Source organism: Falco rusticolus, chromosome 8 (genome assembly GCF_015220075.1).
Source record: "Falco rusticolus isolate bFalRus1 chromosome 8, bFalRus1.pri, whole genome shotgun sequence".
NCBI lineage: Eukaryota > Metazoa > Chordata > Aves > Falconiformes > Falconidae > Falco > Falco rusticolus.
The window spans coordinates 59,604,465-59,616,820 of record NC_051194.1 but is presented as its reverse complement, the minus strand read 5'-3'; the positions used below and the strand labels follow the sequence as shown (position 1 = coordinate 59,616,820).

General features: G+C 44.1%; 1 protein-coding gene across 4 annotated transcripts in view; it reads left to right on the top strand.

The window, feature by feature from the left end:
- ADARB1 (adenosine deaminase RNA specific B1) overlaps nt 1-11,432 on the top strand; it is an 86,133-nt gene extending 74,701 nt beyond the window's left edge. For 3 of the 4 annotated variants that reach the window (XM_037397884.1, XM_037397886.1, XM_037397887.1), the window contains 2 exons: nt 5,988-6,166; nt 6,864-11,432. In XM_037397884.1, coding sequence (XP_037253781.1) covers nt 5,988-6,166; nt 6,864-7,040 — 356 coding nt within the window. In that variant the 3' untranslated portion in view covers nt 7,041-11,432. The remainder of the gene's footprint in view (nt 1-5,987; nt 6,167-6,863) is intronic. The other variant, XM_037397885.1, reaches the window with a different exon arrangement.
- The last annotated feature ends 924 nt before the right edge of the window (nt 11,433-12,356 follow it).

Genomic DNA, 12,356 nt, shown 5'->3' with positions numbered 1-12,356 from the left:
AATCTGTTCAGAGAATCAACCCATGAAAATCCTTGAGAGCAGAAGTCATTAAATGTAAGAGAGCCCATTGCATATAAAAGACAAGCTTTTCTTCACTGGCAGCAGCTAGCGTGAACCAAATTTTATCAGGCATCTGTCCTTACGGTTCCTGTTGCTGGTAGGTGTGCTCAGATGCCTGAGGACCTGGGCTGATGGTGTCTGCTGGGGCTCTGAGCACAAAGCGGACGGCAGGCTAAGCCCTGACGTGCTCTCCTGTCTGCAACAGCTACTCACCCGAGCCCCGAACCCTCCCGCGGTGTCTGCTTTTGTGGACAATGCCTTTTCTCTTAGTGGTGATTATAATATTAATACAGGTAAAGTTTTCCCTGTTTTGATGTCCAGTCAGTTGATAGTTTCTTATGCTTTAGTTTCTCTGGAGCTCCCTGTCTTTTACCAGAGTATTGTCAGAAATTTTGTTGTTGGCAGTTTTGACCCGTTCCCCGTGGTGCTGCTGGCAGGTATTTCCTATTTCAGTTCTTGTCTGAAACATCCTGGAGCACTGTCGCATCTGCTGATTATCTTGTCACCAGCATGAGAACTTATTAGGTAAGATCGAGATCCTAAGGTACAATCCATCCAGCCCAGAACTCTTTTTCACAGGTAGGTAGGCAGGCAGTGAAAAGCAAAAGGAAATAGTAAGCCTCTGCAGAGGTGTCCTCAGAATCGCAGCGTAATTCCCTGTGTGTCAGGGACATCCCGAGTCAGGTGGTGAGAATCTTTGTGTTTAGAAAACCTTAATGGATCTTTCATTCATAAACACCTGGTTTTGTTTTTTGAACTGTTTTCAACTTTTCACCATCCACAGCCTCCTTTAGTAAGGAGGGCTGTAGCACTTAGAAAGATTCATGCAGTGGAATTTCTTTTCTGCTAATTTAATTAGATATTCCTCAGTGCTCTGTATGGTACAGGCTATAAACAGTTGTCACGGCGCTCAGTTTTCTTTACCTTTGCAATATTCCTACACAAGTCCTGTTTTTGCAAGCTGAAAAATCTTAGTCTGCTTTTGTTGTTCCTTGCATGGAGACCCTTCTACATAAGAATCTTCCCATCCATTTTACAATTGTGTTTTTGAGCGAGTGAGATCAGAGCAGCACCTGATACTCAAGATAAAGCAGCAGTAGTGGGTTATATGGTGGCATCACGATATTTTGTTCAGTTCCATGATCCTTCAGTAATAATTCCTAACATTCAGCTTGTTTCCTTTGATTACTGTTGATCATTGACCTGACTGTTCGGTAGAACTGAATATTAGAAACGAAATTCTCATTCCTGAATGCTAATATCCAAGTCCAGCACTCCTTATGCAAAATTGCTTTGTTTTTTCTTCGTATGTATTACCTACTATTATCTGTGAGGAATTTAATCTGCCTTTTTATTGTCCCGTCACCCAATGTTGTAAGCTTTTTTTCTGCTAGTCTTTGCAAGTCCTTATTTATCTTCTAAAATAATTTAGTATCATCATCCAGTCTTACCGTGTTTTTACACACGCGCGTGCGCGCGCGCACACACACACACACAGACACACACACAGACACAGACAGACAGAGACAGAGACAGAGAGACACAGACACACAGACACAGACACAGACACACAGACACACACAGACACACACAGACACAGAGACAGAGAGAGAGACACAGACACAGACACAGACACACAGACACACTCTCTCTCTCTCTCTCTCTCTCTCTCTCTCTCTCTCTCTCACACTTTCCAGGTCTGCACAAAGCTTGAGGGTCTCCAGCTGTGTTGGCTTTTCCCAAGGTCACCATCTCCTTCCAGGTGTCCCTTAAGTCAGTTTTCAAGGTAGACATTTAACAGACAGGCCTCGTGCACACTGGGCTCTTCAGGAATTGGTGTCACACTGGCCACCTCTGGTCTTCAGTTACTAGGGCGTTTTTCTGTGGAGTCTTTCTCAGTATTGCTGTGTTTACATCTGTGCCCAGTGGGGTGGTATGGCAGGTCCTGCAGCTTTCCTGGTGCAGGTGTCATGTTTATTGACTGTTCCCTGGCACACCTCTAAACTCCTTAACAATTGGAGTTGCATTGGCCACCTTTTGTTTTGGAGAACGTGCGTGGTTTGAGAGGAGAGATACGTACCGTGGCTGCGGTTCCTGCTGCCTCATCCTTAGTTTCCTTGAATGTGGTGCAGTGTTGTCTGGGTGCCGTAGCCAGTGTTTGCTTACCTCACACACGTACCCTACGAGTGCTTTTCACTGGCACCTCACTTTGTGTCGGTTCCCATGGCATGTTGCCTGCGAAGAGGGGCTCCAGCCTGGGAACCCACCCACCCTTTTTGCAAAACATTCATTCATTTTTTGCATGCAAGAAGACTTCAGCCACCACAGCAAGAGTGGTTATTATAAATGTTTATGCTTCAGCACTCCTCTGGCTGCTGTCTACATTTGCATTTTAAAATATGTTTTTAAACAAAACTAAATCCTTCTGCAGAACCTTTGGTGATTTTCTTTTGGCTGTTTCCTTGGTACTTTATCCCCCTGTTCATATTGGTGTTTTTCAGCTCTTTCTCCTTTTTAATGAAGCTTTTTTGAACTGTGCCCACAAAGAACTGTCAGGCTTTATTATTTACATAAGCACTAGCACAAAGAGCTGTGACCTTTGCTTGTGCTTATTATACCCCATTATAATAATGTTCAACAATAAGTTCTGAGCAGTGTTCTCTAAATAGCTTAGATCAGTCTTCAGAGGAGAATAATATATTTTATTTTCTATCCTAGCTTTCTCTCCCATTACCAGTTTCAACTTATCGTGCTATGTTCACGTCTAGATTTTTAGGGGGAAGGTATGATCCACCTAAAGTCATTTTGCTCTTGAGATGACCTTTATTCCCTGTCTGTGCTACCCGTGATCTACCTTCAGTGATTTTGCCATATCTCCAGGGTTCATGCAGATAATTAATCAGCTGAACAGGGTGTTGTTATTTAAGTCTATTTGAAATTCTGAGTTTGTTCATGTTTGGTTTTTTTTGTTTTTTAATTTATTCAATTCATCAAAATAACCTAAGGAATGCAGTTGTGTAATTGCCACGGGAGTGTGGTGCATACTGGATGTTCAGCTTCCTCATCTTTATTTGATTTGTTTGTGTGGGTGTTTGTGATGTCCCAGGTCTCTGAGTAGCTGATGGGGCAGAAGCAGGCTCAAGGAGCAAGTGATGTCTTGCAGTACTGGATGAACTATATCTGATCCCTGTACTTGTTCAGTAGCATACGGAACAAAAGCAAAGGTAGTAATACAGATATCATTAAATTAAAGAAAGAATATGACTGACCTGCTTGTCGTGTGACAGCAATTTCTTTGCTCTCTTGCCTCAGAAGTTTTTTTTTCTAAGAGTTTTGTCAGCATGGGTCTGTTACACATGAGTGTAACAAAAGCAGCCTGAATTGATACGCTTTTGGAGACTCAGAGCTGAGATTCGTTTTGTATGCACCCAGAATTTACCATTTATTAGGTGCAAGCTTCACGCTGTGTGGCTCATGGAGCGGCAGTGTTTGCACTTCAGTGGCACAGGACAAGTTGTGTTGTGCATGAGCAGCTCCGGTTTTCAGGAGGCGTGACGTGCATGGTCATTGCCAGCCGCTCGGAACGACTGTGGAAGTTATGATGAGGACTTTTCAGCTCTTGTCATAAAGCCCTGTTCTTGCTGGGTCTTCCTCAGGTATTGCTTGCCTGAGATTCTTGGTGGTACCTGCTCAGCAGGGACCGCTGTCTTCCCTCTTGGGTCGGTCAGTGTGTGAATCCCACATCCCCGCTCACCAATTTGCAGATCGCTGGGCGTAGATTTGTGTCATCCTGCTGTACTTCAGCTTCTGGATGCATCTCTCCTAAAAGAAGTCTGGAAAGAGCTCTTCACGAAACTTTTGTTCTGATTCTCGATTTTTTCAGCTTATATTTTAAGAAAATAGGGAATGATAGGATTATTTTTTATTATTTACTTATTCACTTAATTACTGGTTATCAGTCATAGTGACCAGGTTGACAAAAACCAAACGTAAAAATACAACAGCTTCAGGGAGTTTAATATGATTGATATTTCAAAATGTTTGTTTATTTATTAAATGGGGAATTGATTATAGTAAGCAAACAATTTCAGTGTGTCGTTTAGACCTCATAGGTCTTGTGTACACTGGCCCAGAGGTGCCACGAGACTGGTGCTGAGCCAGTGCTCGGATGCCTGAGGTTGGCTTAATTTTGTTTATTAGATTTTTGTGTTTCAAATATCAGCAAGAAATACATCCTGCTGTAATGTTTACATGCAATTTATCCAAATTTACTAGATTTTATAAAGTGTAGGAGTTAGCATAACCTCAGAGTAGATTCGAAATAGGTTCTCAGAGTTGTTTTAAAGTAAAAATGGGATCTTATTGGAAAGAAAAAAAATGCCCTGTTCCTTTGTTCTTTGCTGGTGAGACAACTGAGACATCTTAAAGGTAGAATTTTGCTGTCCTGTGATGTCTGCAGGATTAAAACCGATGTGCTCCTCAGCTTTTCCATAGCATGCACAACCCAGACCCATGGTCCTGGCTGCTGCTTGTGAGCACCGAGCGCCATCCGGCTGCACATGCAAGAGAGGAGGTGCACACGGATGGCAGCAGCTGCCGTCATCTTTAAGCACGGTGCTGTGGTCATATATACAGTACATCTCTGCAGTGCTGGAGTGCTGGGGGGGAATAAATCCTGCCCTAGGCAGGCTGGGCAGGCAGGCAGCCAGCCAGCCTCGCTTCACACTGGGGTTAGACTGCTGGTGTTTTGCTTCTCCATCAGTAGAGATGAAGACGTAGTTGAGAGGTGTTGCACAATTTAACATCTGAGCAAAATGATCCGAGTCCTCTTGAGTCCTGTGGCTTGCCATTTCTGGGCTTTGTAAGTAGCAATGGGCATGTAAAATGGGTAGGCAGCTGAAGCACAGCTGGATTTATGCTGAAAGACTCAAATGTCTGCCAGTTTGGGGGTTCTGTGAAGGATACAGAGGATGGGACTGGCTTTGTCTCACTTGGGTGCCCACAGCATCGGTGCTGCTGCCTGTGCTAGTCACACCATGCCCCAGCATAGTCCATGAGAAATAGGAAACAGAGTGGTAGCTTTTAACGATGCACACTCGACAGCTGCTGAAATGTAGGCAGCTTCACATCTTGGTCTGCAAGGCAGCCTGCTGTCTCGTACCGCTGCTCTGACCTCACTCCATTTTTATGACAGAAAGTGAAAAAGCACATTGTAGGCACTTCTAAATAAGCACAACCTCTCCAAATAAGACTGTACTCCATTTTTTTTGGCAGAATTGTAGATGTGAGTTGAAACATGACCAGGGTTCGTAGTTTCACACCCGTTTTGAAATGAGATAAGCAACCTGCACCTAATTTTTTACACAGCAGAGTGACAGGGAATTGATCGGAGAGTTACAACCGTCAAAACCTCGCAGTATCTGCTCTTCCCTACACTTGCTCATCCTGCTACTGAGTGGACTCTGAGAGGGGCGGTTTCTTGTGCAGGAGCAGAGCAACTTTTTTCTGCTTCACAATTATTTGCAGATTAATTTGTTCAGTTAGTCCATTGGTTTGCCCTATAAGCAAGACCAGATCCTCCTGGGATTAATGTGGCAAGGCACTTGTGTTCCTGTGCCCATGGGCCCTTGCTCTGCAGGATCTCCTCCGCTGAGGGGGCTAGTTCCTCCTGGCTCCAGCGATGCACACCTGCCCTGCTAGGAAGGACACAAGGAGACAGCACTTTAGCCAGATTGAGAATGAGATGTGCATGGCGATATCTCCACAAGTCAGTGAAAAATCTGCAGGAGAATGTCCTTGGAATAAAACGGCTGCCTGTAAGACTGCTTAGCAGTGTGATTTTAGTAGCTGTATCGCTTAGTCCCCAATAAAAACAAAAATCAAGAGTTAGTATTTATTATTCTCATTAAACATCACTTTTCTTTCAGGTATTAGCAATGCAGAAGCCCGTCAACCAGGGAAAGCACCGAACTTCAGTGTGAACTGGACAGTAGGAGACACTGGTCTAGAAGTTATTAATGCTACAACTGGCAAAGATGAAATGGGTCGTGCATCTCGCCTTTGTAAGCATGCTTTTTACAGCCGCTGGATGCGTATTCATGCAAAGGTATGTCTTCCAGAGTGCTAGATTTTCCACTTCTTACTACTTAAATACCTGTGTGTGCTGCTTTCTATATCCAGAAGCCATTTTCTGAATCTGTTTTAAGCTAAGCCTGATGTTAGCTACTGCTCCATGTGGTAATGGAAAAGAACAATGCATTTGTCTAGCTTATTCTTTAATTTGATGATGTCTCGTTCAAAATGCATGCAAGGATATAATGATCCTTGATCTATAGCTAAGGAAACAAAAGGTGCTCTCTTTTTTGAGCTTGCCTTCTCATTTTAATTTATTTGGAAGAATAATCCCCGTTTCACTGCAGTCGAACCTACAGAGGTCTCGCCCTGGCCCCTCAGAAAGAAAAGCTCCAAGAAAGTATCTGTCAATGGCTTTGGAGTGTCTAGATTTCTTCCACCAAAGGAAGCTGATAATCTGGAGACAGCAAAGCGCAGGCTAGCGGGGCTAAGGGGCGTGCGCAGTGCCTGTGCCGTGGCTGCTGCGGAAGGACACGCGTTGTGAGAGGCGGGCGTTGCAGCTGGGTGCAGAACCGTGACGGCTGGCAGGAGCAGTCCTGTACACGTCTGCCTTTGCCTCAACATTTGGTTTAAGTAGTTCATTACCTTGCTTTAATAATAGTTGTCACTCTCAAAGCCTTTGGCTTAATAGGTTCTTGTCTCTCTTCTTTTCTCGTCTTTAAACCACACAGCTTTCCTCCAGCTTGCGCTCAAAGATCCTCAAGCCTAACCTGTACCACGAAACCAAGCAAGGAGCCACTGAGTATCAAACTGCCAAAGAGTGTTTGTTTAAAGCATTCCTGAAGGCAGGACTTGGAGCCTGGGTGGAGAAACCCATAGAACAGGATCAGTTTTCTCTCACGGTCTAATTCACAGACTGCACATCACTTTGGAAAGGGAGTTGTTCTGGAAATTCCTGGTGTCCAGCACTGCTTTCTGGCATCTCCACAGTGGTCAAAACATCTTTTTACTGTTTGGAGTTGGGTTTTTTTCCCTTTGGTTTTTTTTTTTTTTTTTTGAAACTTCATAGTAACTGTTTCTGTTTTGCCTAAGTATTGAAACTCAATGATCTGACACATAATTGTATATTTTGTTATGGGAAAGTAATTTCTGGTGTATTTCTAGAAATACTTTTACTGTAGAAAACTAGCAGTAAGGCTGTCCTTACACTATACAATGACTCATTTTTTCTGGGTTAAAATAATTTCTTTTTTTAATTCAGTGTCATCAAGTGCGTGAAGAAATGAAAGTTTCTCTAGGTTTTACACCACACTTTTAGGAAGTAGCTTAATTTTTTTAAAAGAAAATAGGCGACAAAGCTGATTCTACTCCTCTGTTAACTTGTTTTTGAACTGCAGATATTTCTAGCGTATAGATCACAGAGCCAGAGTGGAGTCTGGACAGCTAGTTTTTCCCCACTTCCTTGCTCTTTAAAACCAGCTGCTGAAAATTTCATGTCTTTGATGTATGTATTTATTAGTCTGTGACCCAGTTTTTAACATGCAGCTTTTTATTCTGTTTTTAAAAATACATTTACCTCCCATTTACACACATTGTGAAGTCTTCATTTTTTTTTACCATTGTAAACTGGAAACAGCAAAATAATTATTTGTAAGTTAAGAAGTTTAGTCTATAACGTGCAGAAACCTGTTTAGAAGTAGGTGATTTGTATATCCCAGGAACTCATCAGAATACAATCGTAACTGTAACAGTAATATGACAACTTTAAATTGCTCATTTTAAGGGCACTAAGCCTGAATTGCCAAAACCAGTCACTTGCTGGGTATTAATTGCTCTCCTGTCAGAAATGAAAAGCTCTTGTACGGACAAAAAGTTGTTACAACTTCTTTCCTGTGAGCTCTATCTGCTTTCACCCAAATTGTTGTGTCTCTGAGATTTCATTGCGTTTTAGCTTTACGTGTGTGATGGTCTTCATGAAACTAACTAGGTAAGTTGCTCTCAAACATGCTTTCATTTGCTGTGATGATTACTTAGAAAGGTGTTTTTCCTGAAGGTGTTGACACTTCTGCTTTATGTAAAAATATAAGATAGAAGGGGGAAATGTTGTGAGATCAGTTTAATTAACTGGTGTGTAGAAGGCATTTTTAAAAACACTTTTTAGTACGTGACATTTAGGAGCAGATGAGCCAGTGTCCGGTGTCGCTTCTCTGCTCACATGGCGTGCGTCCAAACACGTCCCTTGGCTCATGCCCATCCAGGTATCACCTGTGCTTTCTGAAGAGCATCTCCGAGATCTTCCATGTTCCCTTTGCGAGTATGAAGGTGATGCTTCATGACACGAGAGTTTGCCTGACAAAACCAAGTTGGTGCACCCACTGCTCCAGCTGCTGGTTCCCGTCCCTCCGCTCCACCGCCCCTTGCCTATGCTCACAGGACAGCAGATCAGCGGGCTGGTCCGTGCTTTGAAGTCAAACCAAGGGTTACTTTTTTAGACCCACATTGGGTCAGAGTTCCCGTTTAGAGTTGTGCCATCGCACCCGCGGAGGCTGTGGAGTGGAGCGTGGGTTCCTTCAGCCAGCTTCACGGCCAAAGCCTGTGTATCACAAAGCTGTGACTGGAGCGAACCGTACCTCAGCCCCAGCATCTCCAGGGGGTTAGAAAACACTTGGGGGGTGCTGGAGACTTTGACGTCAAACCACTTCTGGCCAATCGCCAATGCCAAGGAGATGTGCTGCTGTGTTACTGCTCAAGTAGGAACATGTTTTCAACTTCAAAAAATGATCAAGCTCACAAATTACTTGTGCATTAGTTGAAACCTCTGGGTTAGTGTCTCAGAAGTAACGCATTGAGGTGCAAACAATGCGGTTTTGGTGGTATTGTGGGTAATAGCGAGCACTGCTCTGGGAAGGCGAGCAAGTTTGTGGCCTGGTGATCCCCTTGGAAAAGTCTGATGCTTCCAGAGGTTACTGCCTTTTCCAGATGCCGGAGGAACAAATGTTGCAAGCTGCAATAGACAGGCGGTGTTATTCAGCTTTGTTGGTGACTTAAGCTATCCTGTCGGCTTCTCATTGAACCCAAAAGTGCTCCCATGGCCTCTGCAAGCCCGACAAGGCTTTTGCGGTTGTCATCTGACTGAGGCTTAGGCTGACCTATTCGAAAACTAAAAGGCATTTAATTGTGTGTGGTCAGATTTTACAAGCGCTCAGGCATCTTGCCTTTGAGATCAACCTTGTCTCGCTCGTGTTGCAGAAATTCTGTTTGTGGCTGTAGCTGAGGACGTGCATATGTTTCTGCAGGATCGAGGGAAAGCTGGTCGTACCGTGCGCGTTTCCTTGAGATCATTACTGCTGTTAGAGGAAATACACTCTTTTAAGGGGCTCAGTCTATTGATTAATGGAGTCTGTTGATAATTTCCAGCAAATTATTTTTACCCATCTTTCTGAAGTGCTCATTCAAAAGTTGGTGTCTCTCTGGGTTTTTTTGATGACTAGGAAAGTATTAGCTCAAACTATTTTTTTTATGAAGTCACAAATATGAGCAATATATTTAAGTATTATTATTATAGACATAGTTTTTTAAGCCGTTTGAATGAACGATAAAAATTAAACTGTAAAGAAAATACGTTCCATGCCAAAACCTTTTGATGAAGGAATGGTGTCAGGTCATTTATGAGGAATGAGTTCTCTTGTTTATAATTCCAGGATTTCAAAAAAGGAAGAAGTTTTCCAGGGTTGTATGCAATCCATATCTGTCTTCCGGGAGTCAATAAAACACCGCTTGGCTTCCTTCGCCTGCTTGTTACTTTTTGTGCAGTTCAATGTGCACAAGCTGGGAAGGGAGTTGGGAGGCAGAGCTGCGATTGCTGCCGCTCCCGTACTCCTCACAAATCACCCTCACCGAGCACGAACGGATAGCGATGTATATAATTTTAAGCAACTGCGAAAGATAAGACAACTCAGGTTCTGGCAGCTGCCCAGTGTTGTGACCGACCTTTCTGTCGGGAGCTGCGCGTCTGCCCGGCGGGTTGGGGGGCTGGAAAGCCTGGGCTGGGGGGGTGGAAGCTGGCCTGCACAGGGACTTGCAATGCTGCTCTGGGAGCTGCTTGGCTTCTTTTAATTATTATTATTATTTTGTCCTTATTTTTGATTGACTATGAGTGTTTGTCTCAGGATCTTCAAAGGACTTAAAGAGTAACAACTTTAATGTTGATGAATACTTGAAATCTAATTTAAGGTGTTTTTCTCCAGATGACAGTCTAGCTATAATAAAGTTTGTAGGTTAGTAAAATAGATAATTTTAAATATAGATGTTTGAAATATATATGTTCTGCAGGATCGTTTTAAGAAAATTTGGGCCTAAAAGCTAACACTTGAAATATCGATTATGGCTGTACTCAGGACCTGGTAATAACTATAGATTATTTCTTACCACTTGTATGTGAAGTGTATCGTGTGTAGGAGCTCGTTAGCGACCGTTCTCCCCCAACGGCGTAGATATCTGCATAGCTGTGGTGGCCCCCGCTTGCCCTCGTGTAGCTGGTGATGGTAATTGTGACTCTGCGTGCTTAGGGGTGTACAGCAGCGGGGTTCCCGTACAGCTGGCAATTGCGATCTCGTCTTAGAGAAATCTTTTTGTGACCGGTTACTGCATAGGAAACTCAGGAGTAGAAGACTTTCGTGTGTTATTACTCTGTACATCCTCTAAATCTAGAATAACTTGCAGCTGAAAGTCTAAGGATCTTGGAGTGGGTGTTGCATTTCATCAGTCCGGGTCTGTGCTATCTCAGAGTGCCGGCTGCCCAAGGGGCAAAACCACGTCTCATCCTGCTCTCTCAGTGAGAAAGCGCATGAGACAAAGCTGTGGGCTCGGAGCGCTGGGTAGCACGAAGCAGTGTGTGTCTTGCGGAAGACGAGTGCCGCCTTTTGAAACCAAGCTGTCTTTTTAAAAATAACCACCCAGGAACTGAGAATCAATTCTAAGAATTGCTTAGTCGTGGTCACCACATAATTGATATATATATTTTTTTTCTTTTTTCTTAAATATCAGTGGTTTTCTAAATAGCTAAGATTATTCTTGCCATTCCTTCAATTAAGCTTTAATGCTTGGAAGGCTCGTGCTTGTAGAGAAGCTGCACTTGGAATTCTTTGCATTTTTATCATCATAAACTGTCCACTGTGAAAATTATCCCAAAGTTTACCAAAAAGGAAGAAGAGCTGCAGTTCAGGTATACAGTCAGAACAAAAATGTCTAATGTTATTTAAAACCTAAACCCCCACAGAAATAAAACGTATAAAATACAATTATCCTGTCTCAGAACTGCCGTGTGGTTTCTATCTTTGGGGTGTTTTTCTAATACTAAGTGATTTCCATTGAGTTTAAAAGATCATGTCTTTGTTCAGCGCGCTCCTGTTGGGAGAGGAGTTGATGTTTAACCCAGGGTTACCTGGAGGTGACGGAGGCACAGTAGTGAAAAGGGACATGTTGTGGCTTGTGGAAGGGATGCTGAGCACAGTGCCACGGGGCAGGGCCCCACTGCACCCCAGCGCGGTGGCCGGGGCTTGGTCCCTGTCCCGCCAGGGGCTCGGGCCGGTGCTGATGCTGAGGCAGCATCTGGCTGCAGCAGGAGGAGGAAGGGAGAGAAATTGAAATTGCCGGTTTCTTTGGTTCCTAAAGCAGAAATGATGGTGTGGGATGGGATTCCTGCTCCCTCCCGCTGAAGAGGCCCTTGGGCAGGAGACGGGGAGTACGGGCCAAACGAACTGGCCGCTTGGCAGCAGCGGCTCCTCCCAGCCACGGCCTTTCCCAGAGATGTGGCAGCACAGGCGGCCCCAGCTGTGTGGAAATCTGTTAGCGTGCATTGAGCTTGCCGCCCATCCCTGATGGAAACAACTGCTCTGGAGTATCCGCAGCGATTTTGGGTCAACCCCCCAGGGAATAAGGTTGCGTGGGTCGCTGTGGTGGGCGGGTTGGGTACTTAGAGCTGCAGGATGTGTGGTGCTTCATCACTAGGCAGGTATTTGCCCCTAAAACACACCCAGGTAGATAAAACTAAGGCCTGCTTTTCCCTAAGTACATCTGCTAGCAGCATGTGCCTAAGCTGTGATGGTGCTTCTGATCAAAAGTTCTCCTGTCGTCGTTTCTGTGGAGCGGGTCGTGGTAGGAGTGATGCAGACTGACAGGGGCCGTAAAAAACGAGCTGCAGCTGAAATGCTGAACCTGTCGGC